This window comes from Columba livia, chromosome 15 (genome assembly GCF_036013475.1).
Source record: "Columba livia isolate bColLiv1 breed racing homer chromosome 15, bColLiv1.pat.W.v2, whole genome shotgun sequence".
NCBI classification, from domain to species: domain Eukaryota; kingdom Metazoa; phylum Chordata; class Aves; order Columbiformes; family Columbidae; genus Columba; species Columba livia.
This window is the reverse complement of record NC_088616.1, coordinates 1472245-1498104: the sequence shown is the minus strand read 5'-3', so window position 1 is coordinate 1498104 and position 25860 is coordinate 1472245. Positions and strand designations below refer to the sequence as shown.

At 43.5% G+C, this 25860-nt stretch overlaps 1 protein-coding gene across 1 annotated transcript in view; it reads left to right on the top strand.

Annotated features, from left to right (window-relative positions):
* Positions 1-25576, top strand: part of PLA2G10 (phospholipase A2 group X) — a 30377-nt gene extending 4801 nt beyond the window's left edge. The window contains exons 3-6 of the mRNA XM_065030445.1: positions 10817-12699; positions 18791-18956; positions 22384-22490; positions 24882-25576. Of these exons, the coding sequence (XP_064886517.1) occupies positions 12651-12699; positions 18791-18956; positions 22384-22490; positions 24882-25027 (468 nt within the window). The 5' untranslated portion in view covers positions 10817-12650 and the 3' untranslated portion in view covers positions 25028-25576. The remainder of the gene's footprint in view (positions 1-10816; positions 12700-18790; positions 18957-22383; positions 22491-24881) is intronic.
* Positions 25577-25860: the final 284 nt, after the last annotated feature.

The following is a 25860-nucleotide window of genomic DNA, read 5'->3' as shown; positions in this document are numbered from 1 at the left end:
ACCAATTCTTTCAAAGAAAATACTTCTGACAGAAAAACAAAGGAGAATTAAGTTAGCCGATGCATTTGATCCAGCTTATTTCTGCTTGTTGCTGAGCATCAAACTCATGAGAGGTTTTTCCATTTTCTTTACAATCACTACTGAAATACAGGATTCAAAATACAACTTTTTCGGAGGGCAGGAGAGATAAGAGTCTTCCCAGCCTTTCTGCCCCCCTTGCTTTTCCAGGTAAAATCTGCACGTATCATTAATCCTTTATTCCTTCCTGGCAATCTTCATTTCAATTCTTGATTTTTCTTGAGCAACAAACTGTCTTAAAATACAAAAAGGATAAATAAGTATATCCTTTATTTTTGTTTTGTAACTGCAGACGTTACTGATAAGTAATGCTGCTGCTGCTTAAGAATTAAATGGGTACAGGAATGTTGTGGCAATGTGTAGATCAGGAATATTGTTGTTTGTCATACTAGAAGCATTAGTATTTAAGGAAATCATGGAAGTGGAGCAGAAAAGCACAAGAATACCTTGGATGGGCTCTGAGCAGCCTGGGCTGTGGAAGGTGTCCCTGCCCATGGCAGGGGGTTGGAACCACATGAGCGTTAAGGTCCCTTCCAACCCAACCATTCTATGATTCGGTGAATGCTGCCATAGACACCCTAAGAAAGTATTTTCTTTAAAGAACCATACATTGCATCACTCCATCCAGCGTCTTGGTATTTAAGCCGGTATAACTTTAAAATTATAAAATCTCAGGGATTTAGTTGATTTGCCACTAAAGCTGCTATATAAACAACACAGTCATTGGAAGTTAGTGATTCCATGGGGAATTATTCTGCATTAATTTATATCTGGAAAAATAAGGTTAGTGCATTTCTTCGTATCCGAAGGTGCTGGCATTCGCTATTATGTGTACTGCTCCAGAATTCGGAGAAGCAACTTCAAACTACGGTGCTACTGCTGCCTCATTGAGTAGTGCTGACGTGACTTCTGCTGTGAGCTGTATCGTAAGCATCTGGGTCTATATGAATTACTCCTATAAACACATGCAGTTTCAGAAGTGGTCAGAGTTCCATGGGGGTGGACTAACACAAGAAACTTCATTTCACAGAGTTCTAACGCTGAAGTGTGGCAGAGAATCCAGACCAGTGGGTGGTTTACAGCGACCGTGTCAAATAATGGCACTGATGGAGCAGCAAGACCTTTCACAACAATCTCAGTCCACACGGGTGTTACAAGGCAGGATATCGGATACAGGAAGTAATGGAGAGATTATTTTAGGAAGCAATCGCAATTGCAACTACGTTGCATGGCCATTAACAGAGAAGTTGTTCCAACAGGCAAGAGTCCTGCTGCTTCTCGTACATTGGTGCTAATCAACTTTTCATTTATTTCATGCTCTTTTAATCTGTTTTGTAAAGCCGTTTTTGTGTTTCTAGCCATTTGTGCTTCCACAAAATCTCAGTTTTCAGCTTGTGTGCTGTAAGAACCAGAACAAACCTTCAATGGTTCGGTTTTTAACTCGAATGCAGTACTCTAAAACGTGGCACCCCACCCATTGCTTCTATACAGAAGGAGTTTCAAATTGACAGGAGAGTGAACATTCTTCCAAACCTCGGTCTGGAGCACGTATAATTATGCTAAGTCATTGTTAGAAGCTATTTTAAAAGGAAATGTTGCCTGCCTTCTGAGGCTTTTCTGTGTACATATGGTTTGGGCATGGCAGCCTTTCTTTAAAACTACAGCATTATTATTGGTGGTAGGATAAGCCACACTAGCACACTTTAAAGCACAGAAAATAAGACAAGCAGTTAGGCTCTTCCACCTTGCCACTGACTTTGTATAGAGCTTCAGTTATCCTGGGTCTCTATTTAAACCTGCAAAACTGAGCTTTCAGTTTTTAAACCTATGCAGCTGTTGCAGTGACAATCTGTTCACATTAAAATCTAATTTCTTCTGTAAAGTGCTGAATCTCAGATACAGTTTTCTTTGTTACCTTTTAGAGGCAGCAGGAATGTACTGGTTTAACTGGGGATGGAACCTAATCTGTAGTAAATATTGTTTGATACTTTATTTATATTTTCTGAAGACGAAAGTTTCTCTAGCTGTTAGTTGAAACATTCTAGTGTTGAAATTACTGCTATTCCTTCCCTTTCTCAAAGGCTCTCCCAAATTATTAACAAAGATTTTAAAGAATAAACCACCTTTTTTCTTGCTGAAAAGAAAAGGTCGTCTTTATTCAATTTTATGACCCTCTTCAAATGTACCTAGTCCCATCTTACGGTGTTAAGATAAACCCTCCCCTAACTAGGCTGTCCCATCTCTACTTCTGGTGCCTACTCTTGATTCAACATTTTTCCAGCCACAGGCCCCTTACACCATGTTCCCCTGTTATCAGAACAGGAAGTTCCTTATCCTCTAAAATTGTGTGACTCCAAACTTAATTATATGCTTTAAGCATATAGAAAATATACCTTGCTCAAAGGTAAATTGCTTGGGCTGGTACTAGAAATTTCAGGGCCCATGGGATACAAGTCAGATGAGATGATCTGACCTTCAGCTCTTTGAATGAATGACACATAAATAATGAAGACAAAGAAGAAACGATGATGGGCAGAGATCAAAACAAAAGTCAAGACTAAAGGAAAATGAAAGCAGCAGCCTACCAGTAAGCAGTTACTCTTGTTTCCATGGCGGCCCTTCTCTAAGGGGTTGTGCTGCTCCGTGTTCTCACGTGGGTTCCTAAATCCAGTATTTCAGGTAAAATGAGGACTGCTGCAGCTCCTCCTCTTCCTTCCACTTGCAGTCATAATGATCATAAAAGGACCCACCTAATTCCAGTCCTTCCAGTTGTGGGGCAATCAGGTAATTATGCAGATTGCAGAAAACTGGACAGGGGATGCAATATATGTGCTACGGGACAAAATCTTTCTTAATCTGAAAGAAAGTGGTCGTTTTGTGCTTGTATTACTTAGTGCTTCCTTTCTGCCCAAAGGAAGATGCAGTCCCTTCCCTAGGATCAGGGGTGAAGTCATGACAGAGAATCTACTACTACGCTTCACATTTTAATTCTACTTCACTGCATGCATGTGCAAGACATGCTTGCACACATCCATAGGCAAAATATTTGTGCTTTAACAGAAATTAAGTAATGAAAAGTGCTACTTGATTGGAAGTGAAGCAAATGAACTTTCAGCAGCATCTCAACACACACACACCTATCCTTGGACAGCCATACGTTTGAAAGAGTGATGTACAGTATTGACTTTTGGTTTTAAATACTACAGGGGTGTTTCCTTTGGCGGCTATCGGAAAGAACAAATTTAAACAAAAAATCAGCATAGTATTTTACAGAATAAATATTAATTAGAGTTGCTTGTGTAATTAAGTTTGGGTATGCCTCCCCTTGACCCTCCATTCTAAATAAGACTTGGAAACAAGCAAAGATTATCTGTTCCTGGCAAATCCTTCCTAGGATTACATGGTGCATAAACTAATAAGGGTTTATCTTTTCTTCTTTCTGAGAGAGGAAATAACTAGAGCAACATTAAAACATTAGCGTGGGATTAAAGAATTCCAAACAGAATTAGGAAATGGAAAGGTTAGGACTCTCACAGCAATATCAAATCACCGTTACGTTCAAGCACGCAGATCGTACGTGCAGACCACACATAAAATTCAGAATACTCTGTGCATGTAGTATTGTTTTGCTCTATGAAATAAGAATGTCAAGTATTCATAAGCTGTTTTAAAAGATAACCTCAATGTGGTTGGCATGAATTTTTGTACGCAGCACCACATTATTCCCATTTTTTTGGGGTGCCATAGTCACAAAACAAAGCTGGACAAAATTAAGTGAAAATGCTGAGACACCATTAGAATGTGCCGAGTTTTACACCATAAGAGTGGAAAACTGTATTTAGTGCTGCCATCTGAAAGAGTCTGAGCATCATTGTAAAATGGCTATTCGGGAATAGGTGTGTTTATTTCTGCAGACTTGGAAAGGGTGATCAGCAAAGGCTACAACACAGATTTGGAAGTAGGAAGTTACCACAGGAAGCCCCAGAGGATCGAACAACTTTGTTACCAGTCCCCTTTTGACTGGTGGTTCTTGAGCTCACCTGGGAGGTGATGCTCTATTTATTTTAGGATAAGTACTTTAAAGAATTTAAATCCATCTAGCAAGACTCACACCTCTAACAGCTGAAGAGAAAACTGTTATTTTTAAAGCTTTATTATGACTAACTCCTTGCTCCCATCTTTTCTTGCTGTCTTGCACATCCTGATGCCATTAGCAAGGCCTGTTACACACAGCGTATTAATAATTCTGTGTAGTAAATACGAAGAGAATGACAGTTCCATCACTGTTAGTACCAATGGGGCAGTTTCTGGCATTTGATATCTTAATTTTATGATGGCATCTCATATGCAGTTAAAACTTCTTCTCCTTTACACATAGGAACAAGATTCTTCATACATGTTGTTTTAAAGCATACAGCCCCTCTATGTGTTTAGGGTGGTATTAACTTTATTAGTTGCAGGACCTGTAGGCAAGAGTTTTTCTAGCTGGCTCTCTATGAAATTCAGTAAACACAGTATCACCATTAGGATTTTATTTTAAACCAAGGAAGCAATGGATGTATTTGGATCAGGTGTCTTGTGCTCCTAAGTGTCCTGAACATGTCTTCTCTTGTCTGTCATTGATCACTTTGAAGCCTATAGAACCATAAACTCTTTGTTTCAGGACAAAGTATTCCTGAGCTAGTAACTGATACTGCAGAGAAGCATAAGCTTCAGTCTTTATAATTACAGGATACATAAATTGTTCTAAATTGTTTATATCATATAGTACCGTGGCATTTGTTGCCTTCCAAATGCAGTGGAAAATATGCCCACATAGAAAACTTAATAATGTGTTTGCCATGATGTCCCAGATCTGAGAATGCATGTGAACTCTTACCTTCTCTGGCAGTGAGAGTCCTGGCTTCTCACTGGAAGTGACAGCAGCAGCTAGGGGCTGAACAGCAACAAACACTTCACGGAACACTGACCCGTGTGTTGTGCACTTACACTCTGCATACTCCTCAGCAAACGACTGTTACATCTTCTGGCTGATTTGGAAGTATCTGGTTTCCTTCAGGTATAGCAAATGGTGCTGTGAGTGCTGACAGTTCTCTGGTTCGGTTCCTCCTCGTCCCAACCACACTGCAATGGCAAAGAGCAAAGGTGGGACACAACCCAACAGCAAAGATACCCAGAGCCTGCTTGACAAGTGGCACATGCTCAATTCTTCAGCCCCTCTCTCATCCCACATGATGCCAGATTTCTGGTATTCGCTTGTTTCCTACTCATACATTCTCTAGCTAATCTCAACGTTCCCCACCCCGCCCCGGTACCTCCAGGGTTTCTTTGTCTCTCAACAATACACTCAGCAACTTCCCAGTTCCCAAAGCAGTCTGGATGGCGTTTCAGCTGTTTAAAGATAGTTAGCTCCTGTGCTGATTAGCCCGGAACAGATAAGGGCTTCATTCTACCCGCCTTTCATTTGATGGACACGTAACGTGGGGGTATTATCCTCTGCCTAGTGTCCGATTGCCATAAAACCCTTCCCAGCTGGGGAAGCAGACATCACGAACGGGAAGGTGGGGAAAGCAAACTGTCATAGAAGCAGGCCAGACCAGCAGGGCGCTGCACCATTGACAGGATGAAGAACCAAACAAGAGGTGAACAAATAAACAGGCTGAGAAGAATCTGCGTTTTTTAAAAGCAATTTAAAACATCTAGAGACAACAAAGAGCCAGCAGACATGCTAAGAGAAGTTACACAAAATCATAATATGTGCATTTCTGTCCCTTCCCTCTTAGCAGAATGTAGTCTGCACAGTCTCCATAAATCCATGTTCTATCTTCACCTTGAACACTGCACACAATCCTGCAGCTTCCCTCCCATCTCAGGAAAAACAGAGCTGGAAGAAGGTTCAGGAATGGCCAACAAGTACAAAGGCATAGAAATGGAATTTCAGAACAGTGAGTTAAGATGGTAGGAAAGTTCTTCATGAAAAGGGTACAGCTTCTGTTTGCGACAAAGCTGTCCAGATGATCCAATCAGGCAAACGAAGCCTCAGCTCTCTGTGAGTTCAGTACAGATGATTTGCCCTGTGCAAAAACCTATCGAACTTGTTATTGCAGCAGCCCAGGCCTACTGCCCTCCCTGCCGGCAGGGCAGGGGTTCATGGAAACCTTCAGGCAAAGAGAAGGGTGGAACTGGGGTCTCTTTCCCTGGCAGGGTGGGGCTGCTGGCTTGAAGCTGCTGTCACATCACAGCATCGCGGAATCGCATCTGTGGTGAGGGACTCCTGCGACTGCTGTCCAGCTCTCGGCTTAAGGCAGGTGCCATTAAAGCAGGTCGCTTTGGGTCATGCCCAGTTGAGTCATGAATTACCTTTAAGGATGAAGTTTCCATAGAGACTCTCTGGGCAAGCTATTTAGTTGTTTGACGAGCCTTTGTTTAAATTAAAAATAATAATAATAAATAGTTCTGTATATTGAATTTCCCCCGTTGACACTTCTGCACCTCTGGGACGAATCTGGCTCCACCTTTTCTACACGTTTCCATGAGGAAGTGATAGACATCGTGACAGTATGACCTCCCCTCGCCATCATCTCCTTTAAACCTGAAGGCATGCAGCTCTCTCAGGTTCATCTGCCTGTCATGAGCTGCACCTCCTGATCAATTTGGTGCCTTCACCAGCCTCACTTCAGTGTGCCATTGGCTTTTTTAAAATGAGACAGAGCTCCAGGTGTAGTCTCACAATTGTCAAATAGAGGGGAATCACAGAATCACAGAATGGACTGGGTTGGAAAAGCCCTCAGAGATCATCCAGTCCAACCCTTGGTCCAACTCCAGTCCATTGACTAGATCATGGCACTAAGTGCCATGTCCAATCTCAGTTTACAAACCTCCAGGGCCGGTGAGTCCAGCACCTCCCTGGGCAGCCATTCCAATGCCTGACCACTCTCTCTGCAAAGAATTGCTTTCTAATCGCCAGCCTCAATTTCCCCTGGCAGAGTTGAAGCCCATGGCCCCTTGTCCTATTGCTGATGCCTGGGAGAAGAGCCCAATCCCCACCTGGCTAGAACTGCCCTTCAGGTAGTTCTAGAGAGTGCTGAGCTCAGCTCTAAGCCTCCTCTTCTCCAGACTAAACAAGCCCAGCTCCCTCAGCCTCTCCCCATAGGGCTTGTGTTCAAGTCCCTTCCCCGGTCTTGTTGCAGGGAAGAATCACTTTTCTGCAAACCTGCCAGTTACACTCAGCCCATAGTGCAGCTGGACACCGTTGCTGCAAGGGCACGTTGTTGTCTCACATTCAGTGTGTCCAGCAGGACCCCGAGCTCCTTTTCTGCAAAGCTGCTCTGCTCAGCCAGTCCCAGCCTGTCCTGCGGCCCAGTGTTCTGCCAGCCCACACGCGGCGCTTTGCCTCTGCCTCTGCTCAGCGCCATCAGGTCCCCAGCAGCTCATTTTTCCAGTCTGACCAGGTCCATCGGAGCAGCAGCCCTGCCCTCCGGTGAATCAACCGCTCCCCCCAATTTGGTATCACCCACAAGCTTGCTGAGAGGTCACTCTGTCCCATCATCTGGGTCATTACCTCAGCCCTTTCCAGAAGCCAGGTTGGTGTAACCTCCAGAAAAGAAAGCAAGTCCAGCATCCTTCCAGAGATATGCTAGAAATTTCACATTTTGTTTTAAAAAAACGCAAGAGTTGCATTGCTAAGCCTCTTCTTCTCCAGATATTAAAATTAAAATAGCCCTAGGTTCCACAAGCAGCAGGATCTGGGGTTTTTTGGGGGTGGAAATGCTGAAATGTAGGACTTGACTTACCGAGTGTAAGAAAACTTCTGGAAGGCAGAGATGAGTGTTGAAACTTCAGAGCTAAGCAAGCCAGAAATTATTTATAGAGGCCTTCCCCATAATCTTCCAGTCTGTGGCTTTGCTCAAAGACAGATGATGTATTTCCATATCATAAAAATGGACAGTTGCATCAGTATATACGTGGTACTCCGAGAACATATTTGCCATCTTATTACTTGCCTGGGCAACTGTGTGCAGAGGATGGACGTTGTGCTTGTAGCCGTTAGCGTTACGGAGCAGAGGGTAGAATCTGGAACAGAAAAGAAACACGAGAAGAAAAAGGAAAACCATAGAAGTAATTTAGTTCTCCTGCATACATTATAACTGTAAACCAGTTTCCAGAACATCTATGTAATAACAACGTTTCCAGCACACAACTGGCTGTTACGGGCTCGCTCGGTATTTCTGCAGAACGGACAGAATAATGTAGCTGGCAAAGGGCATCTGGAGGACGATGCTACCAACGTGGTTCCCAAAATTCAGAGCATATTATGCTACTCATAGCCTTACTATTACCAAAGACATTACAAGTTCTACTATAGGCTGGTATAGTCTTAAATCAAGGTTAGATTTTGTTCTGTATGCTAGAAATAGATTTGAGATAATACCAAGCACGTTGGAAAATACTATAAAATGGCTTAACAGAATGTGTTCCGATGTCTCACATGGAGCTTGTCTCTTCAGACTCTGCCTTGTAACTCCTGTCCTTTTTAGAACAACATCCCCAGCAACACAGGCTGAAGAAAACATTGGTGAATGGGACACATTGGTGGTGAAAAGGAATCAAGAGAAGATGGAAACACCTGAAAGAGAAGAAGGCAGCCGAACCTCTGAAAATGGAACAAAGGCACTGAATGTTTCCGAACAAATATTTGAATACGTAAGGCTGGGGTTTTTAATGAAGACAACGATGCTAAAGAAGTTGATTGTGTCCGAAGGAACATACACTTGTAAGGGATGTGCTCCAGGCAGAAACCTGTCTCTCGATCCAACGTTTAAGAGAGCATGTGGTAACCTGGGGACATTTGCCAAGTGTAGCAGTCAAGTAAATACAGTCAGTTGACTTACAGCTGGGAAGTGGCTCTTCAGTTCTAATTATTCTGATACCTTCGCAGTGAGGCATGTGTTTGCTTTCCTTGTGTTCCGGCAGGAGTCAGCGCCGCAGAAGAGCCCGGTTCGGGACTTGAGCTGCGACGCAGAGCACCCAAGGTGCGCTTCCCCGGCTCTGCCGCAGCCGTCACCTCACCCGCTCCCATTCCCATCTCTAACAATTTCCTTCACCATTCTTTATTGTTTCATTTATTCAGTGGGGCAGCATATATGTCATATAGCGTAATTATCTCATGCTTAATGCAGAAGGATCCTAATCTTGGCTTAGATACCTACAGACTCTAGTATTTCTATACTCATCATCATTACTACAGATCTTCGTAAGAGCTAAATGCAGAAAAGGTATAAATTTGACCAAGGTAGGTGGTCAATGCTTTTTCATTTTTCGGTAAAAATAACTGCTCTTACTAAATAAACGTGTTAATGGAACCAACTTCTTCTGTTACTAGAAAAATATACAGTTTTGCAGCTGTTTAGTCAGCAGTAAATACCCTGTTGGGTGGCTCTCCAAACCCCTGCGTTCACCTGCTCACAGGGAAGTGGAGAACTTGCACTTAGGTTAGTCATATTTTAGGCCATTTGATCACTTTGCATCACCATCGTAGCATTTTGGGTTCATACACTCTTATCATCTTCCCGTAAGTACAGAACCACAGGTGCTGAGAAACGAGGCTTTCACAACCAACTTAACAAGTTTGCCCATCGTATTTTTATCCTGTGAGAACGTTCCTCAGTACCACCGTGTGTCTCAATTCTATCACTCTGTTCCTCAGACTTAAAAACAACTTAGTTAAAGCAACCATGGAGCACATGCAATCTTGTTTGAGAAATTATATTCCAAAAGCAAATGCTTTTCCCCGCCCCTGCACAGCTCCAGTTGACGGAAAGAAAGAATCCATCAGTAAGAAGGAAAGTGCCATTTGTCACATCTGACTTAGAGCAGCTACCACGTGCTTCGGGTAAAAGAAAAGCAACACTGCAAAAAGCAAGCATGCAGGTTTGCTCTGCCACCTCTGTTTTTATTTAAAACTTGAAAAGGAACTTTAAATCTCATAAAAAATAAATCACTGTAGTCCATATTAATTTCCAGTCTGTTACTAGTGTATTTTCTCAGCCATATGCCATGGCAATGAACTGGACAACTAACGCCCCCTCAGCAGAAGTAGTTGTCAGCTTTCCCCCCCGCACACACAATTTCAATGGATGTTCTCTTTGAATTCTACTACAACTCACAGGAACTCAGAGCTCCTGATCTGCATTCCCCACCGCATCACTTCATGTAGTTTTTGCCATTCACATCCTTCTCTACTTTCTAACAGAAGCAGCTGTAATCTGAGCATTTCAGCCTCACTTGAGATTTCAGTGGTTTTAAGATTACTTTCCTTGCCAGAAAAACGTAGCAGCTGCGGTATCCCCGGTCACTAACACATTGCATCAGTCTGCTGAAAAACAAATGGGAAATGCAATTCCTCTTGCTCCCCGGACTCTGTTTTCATTGTCATATGCAATGGCATGCTGGATGGGATACTGTTCATCTGGCAGTCTCACCAAACTGCTGCTGAACACCATTAAAACGTTCTAATAGGTGTGACTTATTGACCGGAAGAGTCGGTAAACACATGCGTATAAGTGACAGTATGAAAATAGAGTAACAGTAATTAGCGATGCGACTCCATGACTAATAGGAAAATTGCTTTGACCAAGTTGATGGCAGTAGCAATGAAACCTTAAAAAAAAATGAATCCATTCCAAATAGATGGGGTTTCTGTTTTGACTCGTATTAATGCATTACCGTGGGTTCTCAGGACCAGTGACAACACTGATGGCTGACACAGATCCTGTTCGCTAGTGCTCTGGGCTGTCTCTGAGGAAACACGTTGGTATCTGTGGGCTGCTGTGTCCGGAACGCCCGACAGACGGACAGAAGGACCAGCTGCGTCACATCATGGCACCTCGTGTCACAAGTACTTGGTGTCGACCAGCAGAAGCTCACGTCACAGCAACCCCCCAACAGCCTCTTCCTGTGCAGAACACGAGTTCTCCAGCTGGAACCCCTTCCTTCGGCTCTGTCACGGGTCTGCACGGATACCGCGCCGTTCCTGGCGTTCTGCGCGGGGCTGCGCAAAGCGGGATCGGGTGTGCGAAGCGGGATCGGGTGTGCGAAGCGGGATCGGGTGTGCGAAGTGGGATCGGGCGCGCAAAGCGGGATCGGGCGCGCAAAGCGGGATCGGGCGCGCGACTGCCTCTCAACATCTGACCTCAAACTGAGGAGCTCCCACATCTACCCCACGCTTCCCTGACCAGTGCCAACACAAACATATTTCAGACAGTGTGGATTAATGAGAGCATAATAAAACCAAATCTGCCTGTGCATGCTTTTTGTCTTTTGGAGTCACACCACGTATGATTTTCTACTTCTGATTAACAAGGAATAATATAAAGCAGAAATCAGAGTGTTTGAATGCAAAAGTAGAGTTATCCTTTATATGCGTATGAAAAAAACATGTTATTTCTTTAATGAAAATACCATTCACTACAAAAAAACCACCAGCTGCTCTCCAATAGGAAGATGACATGGCCAAGAACAAGGTCTTGATAAGTCCTGTAAAAAAACGTTGGTTTTATCTATCTTTCCTTACCCCAGCAGTGCAAGCCTCAATGGGATCCAACGGGGGTCATACCCTGGAATTTAATAATGCCAAGTTAGAAAAGAAAAAGGCAAATAAAATAAAACACACACACACCAAAAAATAATACCCAAAATGTCAGGGGTCCTGGTTGCTTGAACAACTGTCAGGAAATGCACTGGTTGCAGCACAATAATAGAAGATTTGATTAAATACTTGGAACATACAGGCAAGGAAAAATCACATAGAAGCAAGTGGTATTGTCTGTGTGCTGAGAGGGGCAATGAAACGGTCATTGCCAAATGGCCTCTAGTTGTAGGTTTTACAAAACAACACAAGAGTTGGAAAGGGAAAATATATGTGACGATTACACATATTAAAAAATACTTAATATGAGATGCTATTTTGGTTGAGGGAAGGTTAAAAAGTTGTTTTGATCAAGCTACAAATATCCATAACCGGTTTAGCAGTTGGTTGTTCTTTAGTCCTCCATGGAAAGCAGCAATCAGGAGATGAAATTTGGCAAATCCAGACCACAAGTACAGTGCATGTATCCAGCACTGGTTACAGTTGACCGATGGAATAACTTGCAACGCAGTTCACTGCCATTGGAACTCTTCGCATCTAGATTAAATTATCTGGGAAGTGCTGTGATTCGGAAATAAATTATAGCTCCCGGAGCAAGAAAATCCTGGAGGAGAGGAGACCCCAGCCCAGGTTCGCTCGGGGGCTGCGCGGCGCTCGCTCCCAGTGACGGGTCCTGGCGGCGGCTCCTCCTCCCGGGCAGGCGGACAGAGCCCGGGCTGGGGCTGCGGGACCCGGCGCGGGGCACAAAGCGGCTCTTATAGCCGGCCCGCGGCGGCTCTGCCTCACACCACCGCACCCTGCCCGGAGCCCGCACCCCGCGGAGCCCGCACCCTGCCCGGAGCCCGCACCCTGCCCGGAGCCCGCAGCCTGCCCGGAGCCCGCAGCCTGCCCGGAGCCCGCACCCCTGCCCGGAGCCCGCACCGCCATGGGACCCCACTGCCCGGCGCTGCCCCTGCTGCTGCTGCTGGGGACCGGTGAGTAGAGCGGCCGCGGGGGCCCCGGGGCGGCGGGAGCCGGTCCCTCCCGGCGGGGAAGCGGCCCCGTCCCGCAGCGCCTCCGGACGCGCCCGCCCGGCTCCGGGCGCTCCGGCCCCGCAGGGATGGGGCTGGTGGCGCCTGGGGGAAGGCAGGAGGAGGAGGAGGGAGAGGAAGGAGCGTTAGGAGCAGTGCTCATGGCCAGTGAATACCTTCAGGCTTGGAAAAGCAGTCTTACACTTTCACAGACCGCCCAAGGCGCTCGGGCAGAACGCGGGTAACGCACCCGAGTGGAGAGCGCGGAGCTGGGGCTGCGGCCAGCCCGTCCAGCCTCAGCTTCACTGCAGCAGGGTAGTCGTGCTGGGGATCCCACTTTACTGCTTTAAAGTTCATCTGCAATGTGCAAGTGTGTTAAAAAAAACACAAAACAGTATTTAAAGTCAGACTGCAGCTTGAATGTGTAATAATAATGTTTCTACAAGCCAGCACATTTCCTGACGCTCTGCTGGTGAGCGTGGAGCGAGTCTCAGAGCGCTGGTGTTACACACCGCTGAAAAGCCAGGAGCTGCTAGAGCTGAGTTTGCCTACAAAACCAGAACTGGGTTATTCTGCAGAATGAGTCAGTCTTTATGAATCGGTTATGATGTGAGAATGTAATTAAAGAACCCCTGCCTCACGCTGAGCATAGCTGACTACTTACTTTGCACGTATTTATTTATTTTTTTAATCCTACGTCCTATTTATTAGGCAGTATTAAAGACCAGTTGTAATAATTTACAGTTCGTTTCCTCATAGGTTTTCTAAGGTATTCATCAGTATAGTGTCTGAATGTACTTATTTCTTTCACACTTCTATGAAACTATATTATCATCCCACTATTTCAGAGAGGTAGCATTAATTCTGGGTTCCTGCGGTGACAAGTTAGAACCCGATTTTAGCTATAGCTACCTAAATCATGTGGAACTTCAACTACTCCAAGTATGGCTTGAGTGTTGCACTAGTTCGGTGTACCCAGCCCCAGGATATTCCACAAGCTGGGAGTATCCTATTAGTAAACACCAACAGGTATTGTTTTAAAGTGATTGAACTAACCTCATGCTGAACCTCTCTGACAGCGCTAAGAATAAAATCCAGTTTTCCAGAATAGCATTCAGCTGCCGTAATTAAGAGATTCTCTTTTGCCTTCCTGCACTTTTTTAATTCATTCCTCCACCCTTGCAAATTCACCAAAGCAAATCTTGCCAATAGAAGGGTCCTAAGGACAAGAGCCTCGGTTTGTTCTTACAGGAGATTCCGCGCCCAGGACGCGGCAGGGCTGGGGAAGAGGCCACCGCGTGGTTAAAGCCCCTGCGGGCAGGTGTTTGCGTAACGGGGCCAACTTGAGGTCCCACCGAGCTCACTGCCCCAGTTCCACCGCTGACCTCAGCGTGCCCCGGTTATTCCGTCCACGTTCGGATCTTCCTCCGGGCTTCATCCTCTGCACGGTGCAAACCTCAGCAGGAACGTTCTGGAAAGCAAAGAAAGGGCGTTTGGCTGCTCCTGCCAGCACAGGGTGACCCACAGGGCCGGGCTCTGTCCCACCCGGGTTTGATTCACCTCTTGCCTTGGTCCACAGGATCAAAACACGCAAATTGGTCCTTTCAAAAAGATGTCTACGTGACCACAGTTTGTGGAGATGGTCTGGGCAACAAGATGAGGCGAAAACAGATGAAACCCAAGGAAAAAAATCTAAACAAAAAAAAGAGAAGTTTCTATAATACATACAGTACAAAGGTTTCTACTTCTGCATCAGCATGTCTGCTTATTCCCAGGTTTGAAATTCTGAATGACTGGAGCACTATGACTGTGCAAAGGAAACGTCAATGTCGAAAATCTTACACATATTTAACATCAAAAAATGGTTTTGTAGCCTCAGTCTTTGACTTAACTTATTTTAAAACCCACAAAACATCAGACTGCATTAGATGCTAATGATTCATGTAGTGATGTATCATAGTTACGCAAAGTTGTGCATCTTAATAAAAATGTTATTACATATCTGCAAAAATAATTACGTTTGCATTGTGCCCACTGCAAAGAGTAAAATGTGGGAAATATGACCTTTCACAAAAAATTCATGTGTCTCTAAAATGGGGGTTTTCCTCTATGCATATGGAAATTGAAGGGCCTGGATTTTTAACTAGTATTGTGAGCTATTCAGAAAGCCAGGAAAAGAGGAGAGTAGGAGGCTATAGTGGAAAACGTCTTGCAAACACATAGTAACATCCAGCACTGAGCACAACCTGAACTCCCAAGAGCTTCCGCAGGCAGCAAACGAAGCTGAAGCTGAAACCCTCCAAACGGGGCAGGGCACCAGCAGCAAGAGTTACACCTTCACATTTAAACCAAGCACAACACGAATATAATGTCATTACTTACTTTCTCTCAGGCTGCCTTTAGTGTTTACTTAATTTCAGTCTTCAAAAATCACATCATGGCTTCTGATCTCTCCGGCTCAGTCATTACGATCACGAAGACAACTGCGTACATTTGTCTGGGGATTTTTCTTTCCCCATCTGCTACTTTATGGTGCCTGAAGCGGCCTCGGGATTGGTATGGGCTTGGTTCCCCTTCGGCCTTCACTTGGAAAGCAGCTGCATCACATTCAGTTCAATCTGAGTTTGCTGATGGACTCATCTCTCGTAAGATTTTTTTCCTTTCCCAAATATCTTTCAAGTTTTCTTTCAAGAATTAGAGCAGCTGAAACTAACAAAGTTCCAATTCCTCTTATTGAATAAACACTGGAATTAAGTATTACAAGAATATTAAAAGCCGTAACAAGAGTGGACTCGAATTGTCCAATTGTAAATTATTTTTGTATACTTAGTTGTACTTACTGCCTGTGATATCCACCTACCAAAACAACGTGGGTTTGGTTATTTTCATAGACATTACAAAGCAATGAAATTAAAATCAACGCAATGCGGTTCCCTCCCTTTTCCCCTGCCCAGAATGTTGAGTTTGATAGAGCTGCACACAATCCGCACGACAAAAACGAGGAACGGAGCAGACACAGCAGGACAACACTGCTCCCTCAGGAATGCATAACCGAACCTACACAACACGCTTGTCCACAAGAGAAATGAGAAGACTTCCAAAAAACCAACAAAACCACACAGAAGATTCTACAAGCATACCTTAATCATGAAACACTTGGACATGTGCAGAATTTCACTTCAGTCTCTGACTGTATTCCACAGTTCTGATAAAATACTTGGGAAATTTCAGGATGTCAATGATATACCAACCCTACCAGCATCCTACTGACGGTCCTATTATTTCCATAGTTCTATGTATTCTATTATTGGTTTTCGTCACTTTTACTAAACTCAGATAACAAAGCTGTTGGGACAGAGACTTTTCCTTCAGCCGCGTCAGAGTTATCTACAGTACAATAGTCACGGTTTATACCTGGATGTATAGATGCTATAACACAAACAAATGGCAAGGACAAAAGGTTCACTTTATTTTCTTTAACTTACATGGCACATTTTAAAGGTCTATACCTGAGCTCTTCCAGGGGTAAACAATTCATCACTTCCACTTTATGTGGATTTAAATCAAGGGATTTGTCCAAAGTTGGCAAACGGTTCTCTGATGCAGCCAGGAACATGACTTGGAAGTTCTCCGCTTCCTCTCCCTGTGCTGTAGCTCTGCTGTCTCATCCTTCCCAACCTGCCCAGAACGGAGACACAATGTACAAGTTCTTCACTTTCTTCAGAACCACTGATGTCCCGCAGAGCAGCCCCAGCTGTGCCGATACCACCACCGCGGCTCCCGAGCTACCGGAGTCTCGCCAATCGCACTGAACATTTGCGAATCTAAGCCCTTGCCATCTGTAACGCTGCAGCCTCGCTGCAGGTCTTTACCAGCCGCGGATTTACGGAGCCTGTCCCGACAGCGAAGATAACGCTTTCAACGCCTCACAAAGATAAGAATCCAATTATACTCCAGCGGATACTTCTGCTAGCCAGAGCTGAACCGCAGATTCAGAGCTGCAATGGAATGAGAACATCATGGGTCAGTTCCACAGCGTGACTGTTATTTTGACACCTGGAACTACAGGAGCCAGAGTCCACCCAGCTCACCCTGTGGAGCCCTTGGGAAAGCGTGAGAGGATCTTCTTAGCAGAACAACTCTGTAACGCCCTGGACGGGGAGCCATGAGAGACACCTTTCACTACCTCAGCAAGGAAGTTTTAGCGCCACTGGGACAGGTTTTGAATGAATCTGCAAGCGAGCACACAGCCAAGGAAGATGTTTTGAGCTCCTCAGGATGCAATTGCTGCTAATGTATGGCCAGAGACGCACCGGCCGGTTGAAGCTCTCCCGTTTCAAGGTCCTCTCCCCAGGTCACACACCCGCAGGGCAGGAGGGAACAAGATCTGGGAGCAGCCGCCGGTCAGACAAGTACTGACTACAGTCTTAGGAAGCCTGGCTGTTCTTCTAAGAAAGGATTAGCTCTAACCATTCTTTCTAAAGCTTTTATTACCATTCTCACATACACACCAATTGTGTTTCTTAGTGAGGTGATTTCATGAGCTGCTTAAATTCCTTCATTTCATGAACTGACGAGTGCCGGAGGTCACCAGCACTCCAGTGTTTCAGGTTACTCAACTGTGCTGGGAACAATATTCTTACGGTAGATCTTCCATTAGCAGATTATAGTTAATCTTATAATGTATCATAATAGATTAGTCTATTAGTTAGTCTGTTATAACAGATTACATGATTATACAGATTATATACAAATTGCATAATCATATAGTTCTTCTGTAGGAAAAGAAATGTCAAAGCCTTCAATGACAGTCTAAATATTTTGTTGTGCTACCTCTCTCACAGATATTACCACTTCTTAAAGCTTTATGTCTTTGCTAATCTGTATCCAGTACTGAGAGTCAAGGTTTATAAACTGTTCTCATACCAAAATAAATCATTAGTTTAATTAGTAAGACAACTCTAACGAGCAGCCTTCCACTAATTGATTTTGTACTCATCCAGCTTCTGAAAAATTGCTGCAAATAGCTTGGAGCCTGCACTGCAAGGAAGCGCCGCCTGTTCCCGTTCCGGGTCTCCGATGTGTTAGCTCAACCTGAAGGGTGATATGAAGCTCTAAAAAAATCATCTGGTGTCTCAACATGTATCTGCTGCCCTGGACCTACTGCTCTAGTACTGACATAGGATAGTGAAAACCAAGTTCCTAAATAGTCTTGTTCTGGAAAAATAATGGTGAGAATCCCTTCAACAACACTCAAAATGACACAGAAAAAAATAAGCATCATTCTCATTTCGCTGGAAATGACTCCAAAGACCCGCTCGTTTCCCTGCTCTACAGCCATCCATCACCCCCACCAGTTAGGTGGCTTGTCTAAAAACGAGGAAAACCAGAACCCCATCATAAAGGACCTATTTGTACAAATGTAAAGCATTACATTCCACAAAATAACAAGATGGGCAAAATTGTACGTTATAAGGAGAAAATACTGCAGTGCTTGGGGATCTAATGTCAGCAGAGCAGTGACCCTCGAGCACGCAGCACACACCATGCAAACCTACGGGAACACTCTTGTCCACGGACAGAAATGTGAAGACTTCAGAAAAACAAACAAAACCGCATAGAAAATTCTACAAACATACCTTAATCATGAAACACTTGGAAAGATGCAGAATTTCACTTCAGTCTGTATTCCACAGTCCTGATAAAATACTTGGGAAATTTTATCACGTCACTAGGACACCAACCCTACCGGCATCCTACCGACAGTCCTATTATTTCCATAGTTCTATGTATTCTATGATTGGGTTTTGTCACTTGTTTTAAACTCAGGTGAATGAGGGTGCTCCTGGGTCTGCAGGAATTGGGGATGTTGTTCAGGACTCTGCTCTCTACAGACCGGGGTACAAAGGGACAGGGTCAAGCAGGATGGCCACACAACGTCACAAAGAAAACTGTGTTATTTTCATGCACTTTCATTCATTACGAAAGTTTTTTTTTTAAAAAAATGAAAACTATACCTGTGTGTTTGACTCAATAAGGAGTTTTTCTTCCACAGTTTACAAAGGCGCTTTTGGAGAAGCCGGTTTGAGACACCGAAGAGGAATTCTTGAATTAGCCGGAGCCGTTCGATGCTCCACGGGACGATCTCCCTTCGCCTACCTGCGCTACGGCTGCTACTGCGGGCTGGGCGGGAAGGGATGGCCCAAGGACAGAGTGGACTGGTAAGGTAACTGTGTATCTGAGTAATTCAGTGCTGAATGTTTGCAGGTGACAGAGTAAAAGGACAAAAATATGAATTAGGCCTATTTAACATCAGTGAGGGAACTGAGTTTAAACAGCCCTCAGACTGCTAAGAAACTCTGACTCATTCATGTGTTGCTGTAGATGTACACGAGCCTTACTTGTTTCACTCCAACTCATTGCACTAATACTGGATTCACAGTACAACTGAGTTTCTTTGCTATTGCTGTTTGGCCAAGAGCTGAAGAACTAAGGTCTTCTTGGAGAAGCTTTAAAGCTCAAGCATCCAAGTTATCGATAAAAATAAAAATTACAATTGAAAAATCTGTTGATTCTACTGCTATCCATTCATCTTGTTAGTATTCCAAATAACACATACATTTTGAAAAATTCAACCTGTTGAAAAATAACTTATGAATAAAAGGAATTATGAATTGTTACTAAATTCTAAAAACAGACCTTTGTATTTAGTACTAAATCTCAGCATCTTGACTACCATCTATTTAACTTATAATTGAACATAAGCTGACAGGGAGATGATTTTCCAGTTACAGCAGTTAAGTAAAGGGTTTATATTTTCAAGTTTATAAACTTAAAAATAAATAGATATATCACATATATACACATTTCCCCACTGTCTGTGACATCTCAAGTTTAAACATATCAGACAGATACATGGTAAATTGAAAATAAACCCCCTGATACTCACATTTAGGGTAAAATTTATGGAAAGTTCAAATCTGTTTTTTTCTTTTTTTCCATAAAGATTCTAGTTGTGATGAAACCTGAAACATCTCGAATCTTTGCCTACATATTTCAAGTTTTTAGGTGTGTAATCTGTTAAAGACAATTCTGTAAAATGCAGTCGCTACTTCACTGACTGGGAAGGCACACAAAAAGAGGGGGCGACCGTTCCTTCTGATCACCTAAAGATAAGGATGGAGAACACGCAGTTTGCAGATCTTTCATTGTAGGCCAGTTTTGCACTTTGTGAAAGTCCCATAGTGGCAAGAAGCTGCTTCTGCACAGCCACATTATCACAGTATGTTTGGGATTGGAAGGGACCTCAAAAGATCATCCAGTCCAATCCCCCTGCTGGAGCAGGAACGCCCAGGTGAGGTCGCACAGGAACATGTCCAGGCGGGTTGGAATGTCTCCAGAGAAGGAGACTCCACAACCTCCCTGGGCAGCCAGTTCCAGTGTCTGTCACCCTCACTGCGAAGAAGTTTTTTTCTCAAATTTAAGTGGAACGTCTTGTGTTCCAGATTGATCCCATTACCCCTTGTCCTGTCATTGTTTGCCACCGAGAAGAGCCTGGCTCCATCCTCATGGCACTCACCCTTTATGTATTTATAAACATTAATAAGGTCACCCCTCAGTCTCCTCTTCTCCAAACTAAAGAGCCCCAGCTCCCTCAGCCTTTCTTCATAAGGGAGGTGCTCCACTCCCTTCATCATCTTTGTTGCCCTGCGCTGGACTCTCTCCAGCAGTTCCCTGTCCTGCTGGAACTGAGGGGCCACAGCTGGACACAATATTCCAGGTGTGGTCTCCCCAGGGCAGAGCAGAGGGGCAGGAGAACCTCTCTGACCTACTGACCACCCCCTTCTAACCCACCCCAGGTACCATTGGCTTCCTGGCCACAAGGGCCCAGTGCTGGCTCATGGTCACCCTGCTGTCCCCAGGACCCCCAGGTCCCTTTCCCCTACACTGCTCTCTAATATGTAATTTCCCAACCTATACTGGAACCTGGGGTTGTTCCTGCTGGTGTTGAGCTGGTTGTGGTCTGGGCTTCACCAGCTCCCAAATGTTGAGAACTGAACTTGCCCACCGCACGTGTGTGGAACTGAGAACCGCACCGGCTGGACGGACACACAAACATTCCCACCAAGTTCCACTTCAAGTTTTGAGCTACTTTGTGGGCTGTTTGCATTCACAATTATGGCTGACAGCAAGTCGAGTGAAAATGCAGAAATACTTAATCTGAAGAAAGAGCATCTGTAATGGAATTATTCAAATAATAGTGCAGTTTATACTTTTGCCTGCCACTCATAAGCTTTCCAATGGAGACAATCATATGTTGCACTCATAACATACACTGTAAAATCCTTAGAAGTAATTCTAACAATTTTCATAACACATGAAGATAGACTGCACTACAGCAAAAGCTGTATTTCCTGGTTCATTTACCTTAGTACTGCTACAAAGACATAGTAGAAATCAATTTCTTTTAAGTCCAATGCATGAAATGAACCCATGGAGCTACTTTACAGCCATGTGCTGTTCAGCTGTTACATACCACAGGATCTTTAAATGGAGATTCATGTGGGGTTACCAAGTAATTATTTAATAAGCATAGGAAAAAGCCCAGTAATTGCAAGTGAGAGCTCGCAGCATTGACTTTTTCTATTGCAGACACCAATTCCTCAGGCAATATAAACACCATCTAAACATCATTTGCCTACTGTAATACGATGGGTTTAGGCTACCAGGAGACAACGGAATGACTGGATGGAACGAGCTCACGGATACATCCTGTTCTTCCTGAGTCAAAAGCAAACAAAAGAGTATAGTTAGTTTGCAGCAAAAACTTCCGAGCTCTCTAATTTCAGATCCTCATTAACTCCCCACTTGCTATTCTGGGCTTGCAATGACTTCATGGTAGAAGAGCAGTTCTTTTCTTAAGCGTTAAACTGCACTTACCTGTATTGTTCAGTTCCACGATGTGAGATAAAGTCTATGAATTCCTTGTCTCAATCATGACAAGAACAATTTTGAAGCCACTTTGGGCAGCTTTCCAGATTTTTTCACTATACTGAGCAGAGGTTTGGTTACATTATGGCATTAAACAGCACCCGTGCCCATTCATCACTGAACATCTCGCCCTCTCTCAGCTTTTCTGCCCCTCTCCAAGGCCTTTGCTGTGACATTTGGGACAGTGTGCTACAGCCTAAGGAATCTTGTCCCTTTATTAGTAACTGTTACAAAAGCATCTATAACTGCCAGAAAAATACCCCATTCATTATCTGACAGACTGTTCTGGCATTTCATCTTTTTCTTGAATGGGCTAGGAGACAGGCGTACCAACAGAGAAGCTGATTGTGTTTAGAAGTGAGAATGCTTTAAAGATTCCTGGTTTTTTCCCCTATGGGGAAGTTCAGCTAGATCAATGTGTACCAGACATGTTCCTGAGCATTGATTACATGAAAGAATAAGGATTTTTTCTGGGTGATCCATGAATCAATTGCCCTGTTTTGATTCCCGAGCAGGTGAACTGTTGGTACATTCGCAGGTGTTGACTGTTTTGTTGTTCCACAGCCTGTAGAACCATGCTGATAAAAACCATCCAGATTACATGACCATAAATCACCACCGAATGAGTTAAGGCCAATTCCTTTCTGTGCCTGGCAGGTGCTGTTTTCAGCACGACTGCTGCTACGGGCGGGCCGAGCGGGCCGGCTGCCAGCCCAAGACGGAGGTTTACCAGTGGGAGTGCGAGGACAACGCTGTGGTGTGCGGTGAGTGAACGCTGACAGGCTCGGGGCTTAACTTCATACCAAGACACTTTAACTACCTGTTAAATCCTTGTTTTAGCATCCTTCCTTTTGTGCCGTGTTTTGCCAGGGTAAGCTGTGCCTCCACAGTTATGCCAACTCACTGAATGCAGTTTCTTCTTTGTAATCCCCACCTACTGACACACATAAGCAAAGAAAAATCTCATCTACAAGCTTCTATTACCGCTTTAGAAAACACTACCAAAAACCCCCTCTTTTTACTTGGCATTTACATATGTCGAGGAATTCATGTTATGCTATTCCCTGCAAGTCTCCCACTGGAGAACAACTACAAACAGGAAGCAAGACAATGAGAACTGTTTAAAAAGGATCCTTTTCTACTTAGAGGAAAATCTTTCACACCGCTTGTACGTTTAGGATGGAGGAGCGTTTGGCACTTACCACTCATTGCTTGTCCAGCCCACTGCTACTGCCTCCAATTTATGAATGAATTCACAATTAAAACTTACAATTTCAAACAGTGAGTGAATACAATATTTGATGTGTATGTTTATTTATGGGAGTAACGCATCCACAAGCCATAAAATATTAATTTGAAAATATGTACATAATTAGTGTACAAGTTGCAACAGATGCCTGACCAGATCCTGATAAATTTTGTCTGACTGCTCTGAAGTTGGAATGTAATTTACTTGCCCTGCTATAGTATTAAAGAAAAGGACAAAGAGGTATCAAAGGAAAAAACAAGACACAGTCAACAGGAAAAAACAGTGTTTCTTTTACATTATTTGTTCACAGCTCCCAAAGTTTTAGCAAATACTTTCCAATACACTCAAAAGACTTTTTGAAACTTCTCAGAAACTCCCAAATTTTCTTCTTGTTTGTTGTTGTTGTTTTAATTTAAATCAGGTGCCAGCTCCAAGTTACTTTGCATGTAATTTTATGCTACTACCTAGAATGGAAATGAGTTTGAGAAATGGTTATTATTTACACCACAAAACTGCCAACCCTTATATAAACTTGCTCACCATGTCTGAGTTTCTGACCCCCCTCGCTTCAAGGCAAACACAAAAAACACAAAACCCTCTCATTTCAAAACTCAGCTTAGAACTTGCCTGACCTGACATCATAGGAAAGGTTTTCGACAGTATTTCCTTTCCTCCTTTTCACTGAACCTTTTCCTCTGCTCAAGCGTCCACCTCATGCAGAATCTCTACTTGCTAATTTCCTCCTCTGCTCCACAAGTACCAAAAGTGTCTTTTCTCTCAAACTGCCTGATTAACTGACAAGTTACGCTCCCCCTATATTTGCCTGTAAAGGTTCTGGTCCTGCTCCAGTCCAGAAGCTGAGGACCTTTTAAAATACTGGCCAGCTGAAACAAAGTTCCCAGTGTGGCATGGAGAAGATTAAGTTTGGAGCAATAACAGGAGAAGGAATAGCTCTTCTCAGTTAATGGAGTAGTTCTTACTGCAGCCAGTTGCAGCATCAACATATATACATCAAGCATGCTTGCATTTCATCGGAGAATCTGAGTTAATTCGCAGAACTGAACACTTGTTCTGCTCCTAGGTAAATCTTGGGCAGAGATTCAGCTAAGCTTTCAAAGTGTTAAATACTAAGACAACATATAATCAAGAAGTTTTCAGTTTACAGACAGCTGCGGAGAGAAAAAACACACATTTCTGGCTTGGCACAATGGAATCAAAGTGTGTTGCTGTAGAAGAAATAGTCCATGCCAAGAAGAAACATTAATGCCAAGAAATCTGTTAAATTACAACGCTACAATTATAAAACAAATACGGCCACGCATGATTTTATCATCCTTAAACACACTTTACCTAAATTCTTACCGAATGCCTTAATAAAAAAAGCTGGGTGGTTTAAGCTGAACATGCAACATCTTTGCATCCCTTATTTCACATACATAATTTTAATGCCACATGCTTTAGTAGATTAAAGTGTATGTGAAATGGAAAATATCTTCCCAAACTCAAGTTTCACCAGAGCAACAGGGCGGGCAAGGAGGGTCACATACCACTTTCTAAAGAGGAATCAGTCATCAGCCTTCCTTTGTTAAAGAAGGGGGAAAAAAGCATGTAAGTCTTTATCCAATTATTCTATTTTCACCTGCCAAGATATCATATATATGACTGTCAGTACACCAAAGTACGCTGGTGTGTTCTTTGTTGCTGAGATGTCCTGGCACGGGGCTCTGCCTGAAGAACACAACACAACGGGAAGCTTGACCCAAGCTCAGTATAGTTTCTATTGCACTTGAAACGTTAAGAGCCATTTATCTGGCAAACGTGGAACATGAGGTAGTAATTCTTGGTATTCCGTTTGGAATTTCAAATTACATCAGACTGACATCAAACTTACTGTGTTTTCTTTCAGAATCACTGGAAGACAAATGTCAAAAAATGGCATGTGAATGTGACCGTGAAGCTGCCAAATGTTTCTCTAAGGCGCCCTATCACACCAAATTCCTTTTGTGGCCAGACTTTCTGTGTAGTGAGGTTCAGCCTTTGTGTAGGTATTAGATAGCCAACACCAGGCTTCATGAAAATTCTGTATGGATTTAAATCGAAAATTACTTTTTTTTTTAGTCTCAGTAATGACAACACATTATCTTCCCCTTTCTTGATCCTCTTTCTGCCGTCTCAGCCTTTTCACCCCACAATGGCCAAAGTCATTGTTTATCCTCTTATTTACCTTCTAGAACGTATGGACTAAAAGCAAGTCCATTAGCTCTGCTTAAGCTTTTATTGGCTAAATAGCAATTTATCAGCTTATGGAGTAATGAACTTTAAATTAATTTTGTTTTATTCAGATTTGCAGATTTTTCAGATTCATCATATTATTCTTTCCATTCCCACGCCCCCAGCTCTAAGATACAAACCAAACCTTTCCACTAACGTTTACCCTAATACGCGTTAACTTTGAACTGACCACAAGAAACGCATGAGGTGACAGTGTCAGCACAAGGAGCCCTCTCATCCATATTAAACACTTACTGCGAAGCCTAATTTAACTGCCGCATCTCATTCACCTGAAGTAGTCCTACCTGTATTAAAAATTGCCTAATAGAATTATTTTTTCTAGTCTTTGTTTTTTAAACGCAATTTTCCAAGAAGCTGTGCATTTGCTACGGCTCCAGGTCCTTTCTCTATGTACGCTTTGAGTTTTCTGGAGACACGGGGAGTTCTACCCTTAGAACTTCAGACCCAGGTTGAAAGGGGCGAATGTGACCATCGCCGAGACAGACGCATGAAAAATGGAGCAGTTGTGGCACCAGCTGCCGTTCCCACAAGTGTTTGTTTCACCCTGGACAGCAGGGGCTGGCAAAGTTCACAAGTGTTTGTAGCTCAGAAAG